This window comes from Vombatus ursinus, unplaced genomic scaffold (genome assembly GCF_900497805.2).
Source record: "Vombatus ursinus unplaced genomic scaffold, bare-nosed wombat genome assembly UNPS02014848.1, whole genome shotgun sequence".
NCBI lineage: Eukaryota > Metazoa > Chordata > Mammalia > Diprotodontia > Vombatidae > Vombatus > Vombatus ursinus.
In genome coordinates, this window is record NW_020954626.1 from 3,508,441 (window position 1) to 3,519,305 (window position 10,865).

Below are 10,865 nucleotides of genomic sequence, written 5' to 3' on the forward strand. Positions count from 1 at the left end.
ACTTCTTACATCTTATTCTACACGTACTCTTTGAATCAATGACACTGGTCTCCTGGCTGTACCATAAACAAGGCACTCCATTTCTTGGTTCTGAGTATTCTCTCTTACTGTCCCCCATGCATGGAATGTTCTCCCTCCTCCACTCTGACTAATAACTCCCTGGCCTCCTTTAAGTCCCAAATAAAACCCCACCTGCAACAGGAAGCCTTCTCCAACCCCTCTTAACTCTAGTGCCTTCCTTCTTTTAATTATTTCCTGTTTATCCTGTATAGAGCTTGTTTTGTATATATTTGTTTGCATGTTGTCTCCCCTGTTAGATTGTAAGCTCCTTGAGGGCAGGGAATGTCTTTTGCTTCTTTTTGTATCCCCAGTGCTCAGCACAGTGCCTGGCACATTGTTGTAGTTGTTAGTCAGTCATGTCTGACTTTTCATGATCCAGCGGACCACAATACATCAGTACTGTCCTTGGGCTTTTCTTGGCAAAGATACAGGAATGGTTTGCCATTTCCTTCCCCAGTGAATTAAGACAAACAGAGATTAAGTGACTTGCCCAGGGTCACACAGCTACTAAGTGTCTGGGGCTGGACTTGAACTCAGATCTTCCTGACTCCAGTCTCAGTTCTCTATCCTGGCAGACAGTAGGCATTTAATAAACGTTTATTGATTGGCTGATGTATATGCCCCATCCCCAGTAAAATATAAGCTCTTTGAGGGTAGAGATTATCTTCAGTTTGGCTTCTGTATCCTCAGTGCCTGTCACATAGTAGGTGATTAATAATTCTTGTTCAATTGAATACAAATAAGAAAGGGTCAAGTGTACCAGAGAGGTATAGAGCATGCCAACAATTAAATTAAATTAAAACAGAATAGGTAACAAGATAAAGGAGTAATTACAAAGCAAAATTTTCCAGGGATAAACTAAAATTTGGAAAATTTACCATTCATTTCCCAAACAGATTAAAGAAAGAGCAAAAGAACCCACATGTACAGAAATATTTATGGCAAAGAACTGGAAACTAATAGAGATGTGCAGTGGTTGGGGAATGGATGAACAGTTTTTTGTGTCATGAATATAATGGAATACTATGCCATAAGAAATGAAAGGGATGGTTTTAAAGAAATGCAAAAACTTGTATGAATTTTTGCAGTGGGAAGTGAGCAGAACCAAGAGAACATATATGTACCTGGAACCGTGAAATCTGACTCAGAAACCATTGTGGGCTCTGATAGGTGGCCTTTCACTTTATCTTGCTTGAACTAGACCTCCATTGTATTCTCTGACCACCATTTCCAAACATGCCACCACTATTCATATGTGATCCTCCATTCCAGTTCCTCTGTGATCTATCTTGCCCATTAGAATATAAGCTCTTTGAGGGCAAAGTGTAGCATGCTTCTTGTATTTGTATCCTTAGCATTTAGCACAGAGCCTGGCACATAGTAAACCTTTAATAAATGTTATATTATCGATCTCACTATCATTGCTCCTCTTTGAGGACAAAGGACAAACAACAATCTTGTTATCTATCTACTTAACACAGGATTGGCCCCTACTACCCTGAGCCAGAGATGAATCTGGGTATCACAAATGTAACCAGGGGACTTCCCAATGAGCCCAGTCTTGATAAGTAAAGTACTAGGCTGATGCAATTGCTGTATGGACTTTGGAGAATGTGTAGACATTCTGGAACTGGTTTTGGTCTGCTCACTCCATGGTGAACAGGAGCCTCTTTGATTGGCAGCACTTGTGTAACCAGGACTGGGCACTAGCCAAAGGCACTAATTGACCAAAACCTATCACTTTTGTTCAGTCGACTTCTTCCTGCTGGGAGGCATTCCAGGAAGAGAACAGAGAAAATGTCATAAGGGAAGAGAGCTTGGCCCCTCCTCAACTGAAGCCAATACATGGCCTCAATGTTTGTTCTTTCATTCTGGGTAAAGGAGGTTGGAAGCCATGACTCTGTGAGTTTCAAAAGGCCAGGAAAATAAGCCACAAGGAGTTACAGAATGGGATCTATGCCAAGCTAGACAGCGAGTCTAACTTTGAGGTTCACAGTAACAAGGAGCAATCTCCAGTACCCAGCCCAGACATAGATGAGATGAGGCCTTCGCCAGCAATGCAACTGAATGTGGACAAGAACTTGATGAGACCCAACGCTCTGTAGAAACTGCATTAAATCGGAGTCAGTTATCTCCTGAGACCGAAGTGGTTGAAGAGAGAGCATTCTGAAGTGTTCGCCGTATCTTCCAAGTAAATATCCTTATGTAAAAAGAAATTGACATTAATTGGTCAGATTAAGGGTTCTTAGCTTTTTTGAGTGCCATGGTCTCCTTGGGCATTCAGCTAAGAAGCCTGTGATTCTCATCAGAATCCTATTTTTTTTTAAATTTCACAATTGAAGAAAATGCTAAATTTCAGTCTTAGGTTATTGAAAATAAAGATCTATTTTCTCCCATTCAAGTTCATAGAACCCCTGAAAGGATATCTTCAGGCTTTTGGGGGGAATCTAAGCAGTGAAGAGGCTGTTTTCCCCACTCAGAAACTGATGCTAGTTTACCCTGGGATACAGCCTTCAGGTATTCCTTCAAACCACAAGAACAATTTAATCAAAGTAAAAGGGAGCGGGAAATACAGAATTATTGCTTTGAGTGCAGACACACCAGCCCAGCATTTAGCTTTTCTACTAAATAGTAGATTTGGCTACTAAAATTTAGACTAGGGCTCCATTCATGGATCACACAGTTTAAGTAATGAATATTGATAAAGCACTAGTATATGAAAATGAAGCCAATCAGGCCAAACAGAAATGTTTTGAAATTTCCCCCAGTTTGAAGGGTCTCCTGGGCATGAAATAAATGGATATTTCCATGGATCTCGGGTTAAGAACCGTCGGGTTAAATGGAACTGGCAGCTAACAGTGGGGGAGAACACCCTGGAATTTGAGATTGAGCCAACAGCATTACAGAAGTGACACCCAACTTCTCAATGGTGCCCATAGAACTCTAGAGAGGGTGGTGTTGCCAGACTTGCTCTGGGAGAAGGGGGTTAAAACCTGCTACATGTATATTTGTCTATTTCTCCAGGGAGGAAACTCCCTCTACCAAAGCATATTGGTAAACTGTTGTGCAATGTACAGTCTTAGAGACAGATGCCTGGGGTGCCAAGAAATTAATCTGAGCAGCAATTATTTTTAAAGCATTTACTATGTTCTTGGTACTGTACTAAGCCCTTGGAGGTACAAAGAAAAGCAAAAACAGTCTCTACCCTCAAGGAACTTGCATAGAGAAGACAACATGCAAATTAATAGGAATATATAAAATACATGGGCAGCTAGGTGGCACAATAGAGTGCTATGCCCAGAGTCATGAAGACCCGAGTTCAAATCTGGTCTCAGATATTTACTAGCTGTGTGACCTTGGGCAAGTCACTTAACCTTGTTTGCCTCAGTTTTCTCATCTGTAAAATGAGCTGGAGAAGGAAATGGCAAACCACTCCAGTATCTTTGCCAAGAAAACCCCAAATGGGTTCTCAATGAGTTGGACACGACTGAAAAGAACTAGGCAACAACCAAAAATAAGACACAGAGAGAGTAAATTGAATGTCATCTTATTGGGGAAGACTAGTTAAGTTAGTTGCTCAGGGTCATAAAGTCAGTTTGTGTCAGAGGTGGAACTTGAACCCAGAAGCCAGCTCTCGACTTCACTGTAATGCCTTCCTATACTGCTAACATAGCATGCAACAAATAAACTTTATAATAATACTGGATATTTGGTGACTTCAACAAAATTCTGAGCCAGGAGGTCTTTGGCAAGGTCATAGTTCTCTTCAATGTTCTAGTGGAACTAATTTTGTATAGATAATAATATTTGGGTACAGCCTAAAAATATCAGTTTATTTCATGCTTCAAACTGGGAAAAACTTTTGAACACCCACAGTATGTCCTAATTAGGGTGGCTAGGTGGTGCAGAGCACATGGCCTGAAGTCAGTAAGACTCATCTTCCTGAGTTCAAATGTGACCTCAGACACTTACTAGCTGTGTGGCCCTGGGCAAGTCACTTCACCCTGTTTGCCTCAGTTTCCTCATCTGTAAAATGAGCTGGAGAAGGAAATGGCAAACCACTCCAATATCTCTGCCAAGAAAACCCCAAAGAGGGTCACTAGGAGTTGGATACAGCTAAAAAATGACTAAACAACATGGCCTGATTGGCTTTGTCAATGCTCACTACTTAAACTGTGTGATCTGTGAATGGAGCCCAAGTCTAAATTACAACTGTTTAGCTGAAAAGCTAAACCCTGGGGTGATGTGCCTGCACTCAAAGCAATAATTCTGTATTTATTTTCCCCTACTTTGATTACATTTTCCTGTGGACATGGTTTGAAGGAGCACCTGAAGGCAGTCAGTGTTCCAAGGTGAATTCACTTCAGTTTCTCAGTGGGGAAAGCAACCTCTTCACTGCCTTGATTTTGCCCCGAAAGTCTAACTATATCCTTACAGTTTCTGGTGCCTCCATTGGCAAATGCAACTAGTCAATTTAGATCAACACGATTGAAACCCTGCCTTATAAGTAAACAGAGGGCATGGTTTACTCAATTCCATATTAAGTTACACCCATTCATCTCCCTCCCTCCAGTACATTCTACTGCCCACAGGGAGATGATTCATTCTTCTGCATATATGGAGAAGTGATGATGTACACTTGAGATGGGTCAATATGGCCCATGCAAAGAACATGATCAACTCTTTAAATGACATCACTTCTTCACAATTCTTTCATCAAATTAGTGAGAAAGGGTGGCCCACAAAACACAAGCTTAAATGATAGGGATGGGGACGGGACCTATGATGATTTCACTGGTAGAGGGAACCCCTGGTGAAGAACTCCCTCTACCAGTGCAGGTTGGCACCTCTTATGCAACTTGTTGTCTTAAGAGAGCTGCCTAGACACTGAAAGGTTAAGAGATTTGCCTAGAGCCATTCAACCAGTGTGTGTCATGGGTTATCAAGTCTTCCTGGCTTCGAGGTCAGCTCTCTGTCCATGACTTGATCAGGCCTGTCTGGGTGATATGGAAAAGAAACTTACAAAGAAGAAAAAAAAAGAGCTTCCCCCTTTGCCTTTCCCTATAACACTCCTGTAAAGGATTAATGTAAAGTAGTTTGCTTAGAGCAAGTTTTTGTAAATAGTCAAATTCTTCCCTCACTATAGCACCTTAAGGATCAATATATTCTCAGATAATACCCACACACCCACACACACCCCTGCTTTTGCAGGAATCATCTCTCCCTTTATCTTCACTCTCAAAGGAATCATTTCATATGAGTATATAAAGAGATCATTTAGAATGACCTAAACTAACTTCTTGGAAGTGATGGATTTAATAAATTAATGAATCCTCCAAACTTGAGTAGAAGCAAATTTTTTTTGTTGCAACAGTAGACCTGAATAACATATCACATAGTAGGAACAAAGCAAATGGATATTTTGTGCTTTTCATAAATAATGTGAAACATGACCCCAAGGTTTTTTTTTTTAACATTGCCTAAAAATCAGAAAAGTGGTTTAAAAAGCCAGATTGGAAATCCATAAATCTTGATACAGATCAAAGCGCTTTGGATCTGAAGTACCTGGATTCAAATCCCACCTTCAACACTTTCTGTGTGTCCTTGGGCAAGTCACTTCCTTCTGCCTCAATTTCCTCATCTATAAGATGAAGGGGCTGCACTAGATAGTCCTTGGGTTAGATTTTTTAAAGGGTAAAGGATGAGTAATTCAGGGGAATTCCTTAAATGTTATGCATCTGAGTTTCAAGAAGCCTTCGACAATGTCTCTCCTAACAGCCTTGTGTACTATATTGGGGCTCATTGATAAAGCACTTGGGTGTACTGAAAAACCATTCCCAGAGAATGCTTATTAGCGGGTCAACAGCTAGTGGCATGTTGTCGAGAGCTACCTTTGTCTCTCCATTGAAATTTTTACAGATTACTTGAAAGACTCATGGTGGGTATTTCTGAACTTTCAGACTCTTAATTAAGACAAAAATCTGTTTTGATCCTGAAGGACTCTTAGCCACCAGTCATCCCTAGGGAGCAGTCACTTTACTTCTTTGCCTAAGATGATCTTCAAGGGCTTAGTACCTTGGACTGTCCTTACTCTGTAGATGAGTGTCTCCCCAAAACAACAAAGGGATATAATTCTACTGTATATAGATTTCAGAGCATATCTGAAGCAATGGGTCAAGTTATGAAGCCAGATTGGAATGTCTTCAGAGAAGGATGACTGAGATGGTGAGAGGTCTGGAAATCATGCATAAACCTGGGAAAAAGAGTTAGGGGAGACCTGATCATCCTTTTCATAGTCCTTTCTGGATCATCACCCATGTTCTGTCCCTTAACTGGAAGGGTGTCCCCCAAGGCTCTGTCTTAGGCCCTCTTTACTCTCTCTTTCTCTTCTTCACAATCTCATCAGCGTCTCTAGGGAGGTGATTTCCTAAATGCTATATCCAGCCCTACCCTCTCTCCTGAGCTCCAATCTTTTCATCACCATATATTGTTGTCATTTAGTCATTCCTGATTCTCTGTGACTCTATTTGGGGTTTTCTTGGCAAAGATAGTGGGTAGTTTGCCATTTCCTCCTTCGGTTCATTTTACAGATGAGGAAACTGAGACAAACAGGGTTAAGTGATCTGCTGAGGATCACACAGCTAGTATAATGTTTCCTGATCCCTTCTCCTTCCTTAAATTATCTTGTACCTACCTACCATAGGACGATAGATTTAGAGCTAGAAGAGATCTTAGAATTCATTGAGTCCAACTCCCTCATTTTACAAATGAAGAATCTGAGCCCCAGAGATATTAAGTCATTTGCCTAGGGTCATACAGTAAATATCTGAGGCAGAATTTGAACTCAGATTTTCCTGATTTCAAATATAGGGCTATATCTACTACCCTTACCCCTGGGACAATTGTTAGCTTCTTGAGAGTAGGGACTGTTTTTCTTCTGTCTTTGTATACCTGGGCCTTTGTAAAGTTAGCCTTGTTCATTAGAGGCATTTAATAAATACTTGTTGAATTAAGTCGTTTACAATTGAAAGGCCATCAGATGGAAGGAGAATGAGATTTACTTTATGTTTTTCCAAAGGGCAGGCCTAAGACAGATGGTTGCAAGATAATCAGTTCTGTTTGGGATATACTGGGTTTAAAATCCCTAAGGTACATCCAGTTCAAGATGTGTACTAGGCAGTTGAAGATGCAGAACCAGTGCTCGAGAGAGATTAGGGTTGGATATACAGTGATCTGTATGGAGGCGATAACTAAACCCATGGGAGCAAATAAGGATGTCAAGGGAAAATGTAAGGAGAGAGAAATATAGTGTGTGCATGTATGTGTGTGTGTGTGTATGTGTGTGTGTGTGTATACATATATATATATAGTATATATATAGTAGAGAGAGAAGTAAAGTATAGTAGCATACTCATAGTTTGGGAGTGGGATAAGGACAATAATACATTTAATGAAAGCCTCTTGAGAGTAGGGTTTGCTTCATACTTGTATCCCCAGCATGTAGCACACTGGCACATAAGAAGTTCTTGATAAATGCTTGTTAATTGATCCACCAAAACAGACAAGGAAAGGGCAATTGGGTAGCAAGAAAACCAACATAGGAAACACTGATCAGTATAAAATGCTGCCGAGAGGTCAAGAAGGATGAAGATCAAGAGAAGGCTGTTGGATTGGACAATTAAGAAATCACTGGTAACTTTGAATCAAGCATTTTCTGTTGAGTGATGAGGTTGGAAGCCAGACTGCAAAAGGTTGACAAGTGATTGAGAGGAAAATAAAGCGGAAAAATCGAGTAGATGGCTTTATTTGGGAGTCTAGCTTTGAAAGGGAGAGATAGAAGATGGTAGTTTAAGGCAAAGTAAGCCAGTAGATAGTCACACAATTCTATGTGTAAATATAATTTAAAATGAACCAAATGATGAGATACCGAGTATTGTTGATTCTCCCTCCACAATATCTATCACAGGCATGCCCGTCTTTCTCTTGACGTGTCCATTACTCTGGTTTAGACCCTCATCCACTCTCACCTGAACGATGGCAATAGACTCCTAATCAATATTCTTGCTTGGAGGAGATATTCCCCCACCCCCTTCCTAGTCCATCCTCCACACAATGGCAAAATGACAATCCTAAAACATGGGACTGATGTTACTTTTCTATAAAAATAAACTTCAGTGGTTCCCAATTATCTCTAGAATCAGATTCAGACTCTTATGTTTGGCATTTAAAATTATGCTTAACATAATTTGTCCCCTGCTCTCAGGGACAGCTAGGTGTTGCAGTGGATAGAACACTGGCCCTGGATTCAGGAAGACCTGAGTTCAAATCCGGCCTCAGACACACAACACTTACTAGCTGTGTGACATCACTTAACCCCATTGCCTAGCCCCCCCTCAAAAAAAAAACAAAACCAACAACAGCAACAAAAACTGCTCTCCAAAAGCAAAAAACACACTTAAGAACTTTACCATTTGGCCTCAGTCTACCTTTACAGGCTTATTATACATTATTCCCTTTCAGGAACTCCATACTTCCCATTCAACTGGCTAACCTACTATCCCTCATACATGACATTCCAGCCCCCATTCCTGTGACTTTGCACAGGCTGTCCCCCTATGCCTGACATATACTTACTCCTGCCCTTTACAATCTCAGCTCTGTTCCTAGTTCAGCTCAAGCACTACGTCCTGTAAGACCTTTCCAAACTCCCCTCCCTACCATTAATACCTCCCCCATTTGTCATGTACTTACTTATCCAAAGTATGATGTCTCATCAGATAGAATATAAATTCTTTGAAGGAAGGGACATATTCCTTTTGTCATTGTATCTACAGAACTTAGCCTATGTTGTCGTTGAGTCATTTCAGTCCTGTCGAGACTCTTGGTAATCCTATTTGGGGTTTTCTTGGCAGAGGTACTGGAATAGTTTGCCATTTCTTTTTCCAGTTCATTTTACAGATGAGGAAACTGAGGCAAACAGGGTTAAGTGACTTGCCCAGGGTCACACACCTTGTAAATATCTGAGGCCAGATTTGAACTCAGGGAGATGGGTTTTCTTGACTCTAGGCCCAGTGCTCCATCCACTGCATCATCAATAGACAATTCCTTACCCTTATCTTAATATTATCTTCAGGGTTTTTAGATCTTTCAGGTGGAGATAGCATTAATATTTTATTCAAATCAGCAACTAAGCTAATCTCAGAAGCATTTCATTTCCTCTTTCATTAATAATTGAGAGGGTTAGGGCAGCTCTATGGGATGCCAGAACAAGTCTCATCCAATCTAGAAATGAAATTTTAAAAAGTAACTCAGGGAGGCAAAGTCCTGATACTAGTTTTTCTTTGACCTTGATGTGCTGTTGCCTAGCAACTGTATTACCTGTATTTCCTCATCATATTTAGGCTCAGGGGCCTAAATTGAGACTTTTGACGAAGTTGAATATGTTACATGGTAAATATTTAACAACCTGCTCTCCAAAAGTGCAGGAAACGCTTAAGTTTAATCTGCTTTATTAATATTTTCTCTATCACTTTCTGAAGTCTAGATAATCTCAAATCTAAATAATCAGCCTTGATATCAAATCTATATAATCAGCAAATCAAACCCTGATTTGCACTGTTTCCCTTTCCCAAATGAAAACAAAACAAACCATTCATACTGAAAATTTAACAATCTGTTCTGGTACAAGCTGGTGCCAGCATATGTGTGTGTGTGTGTGTGTGTGTGTGTGTGTGTCATAGAGATGTGAGTGCATGGGTGTGTATCTGTAGTTGTATCATGTATGTAAATATTTAGATTCCTGGAGACTGACCTGTCCCCTGCTGAGAAGAGAGGGTGAAGTGACACCACCAGGTAAAGGAGTTTCCCCTGTGGAATGTAAGCTTTCTGAGGGCTGCTACCACTGCTCATTTTCATTTCTCTGTATCCTCAGCCTTACATCGTGCCCTGCACATGTTAGGGTTTAAAAAAAGTTTATTGGACTTGATGCAGATCATGAGAAAGGGTAGCAAGAATTTGACCCCAGGAGCAATTATAGAAGGGGAACCTCCTGGATGGGGAACTCCCAAGTGCCGGGGAGTCAGAAACTTTTCAGCACAACTTCTCCAGCGGGGCCGCCAAGCCCCACCTCGCCCCTGCAGGTCCCAGCTGACTGGCCCAACTCCTGCCAACTCTCTTCCCTCCTGGGCCAGGGCCTCGGGGTGAGCCCAGACCCCGGATTTAACCCCGCAGATTCAGACTTGGACTCCGACTCGCCCTGTCCTCTGGTGGCGGAGGGGAAGGGTCCCAGAGGGGCAGACCCTGCCCCAGCACCCGGGTTCCAGGCTCAGAACCAAACGATTCCATACGGTCCGCTAGCCTGGCCCCGCCCCGCCCCGCCTCGCCTCTCCTGGCAGGTGCCTTAGGTACAGTCAGCATTAGCGTCGGCCCAGAACGGATCTTGGATTAAAAGCTCCCCCATTCCCTAACGCTCGCACCCCATGTCCCCATCCTACCTGCGTGTACAGCTCAGCCACTGCCATGGGGTCGGCGGCCTAGTCCCGGGAAGCAGGCGCCCCCGAGGCCGGAGCTGCACTCCCCAGAGATAGAGAGAAGACGGCGGAGGGGTTAGGAATCCGGCGTCTTGGGCAGCTGGAGGGCGGAGAGTCCGCAAGAGACTGTCGAGGTCCCAGCGGCCCGAGCAAGCCCGGGCGGAGCTCCTGGAGAGCCGCTCCAGGGGGAGGAGACGTGAGGGGTAAAGAGAGGCGGGGCGCCAGCTTCCAGGTGCTCCAACTTATCGGACCTCAGTCTGAAGGTGGGCCTCTCGG

The 10,865-nt window shown here is 42.3% G+C and overlaps 1 protein-coding gene across 1 annotated transcript in view; it reads right to left on the minus strand.

Moving 5' to 3' along the window:
• MYO5C (myosin VC) overlaps positions 1 to 10,664 on the minus strand; it is a 145,943-nt gene extending 135,279 nt beyond the window's left edge. Inside the window, exon 1 of the mRNA XM_027840855.1 lies at positions 10,554 to 10,664. Within this exon, the coding sequence (XP_027696656.1) occupies positions 10,554 to 10,580 (27 nt within the window). The 5' untranslated portion in view covers positions 10,581 to 10,664. The remainder of the gene's footprint in view (positions 1 to 10,553) is intronic.
• Between the last annotated feature and the right edge of the window lie 201 nt (positions 10,665 to 10,865).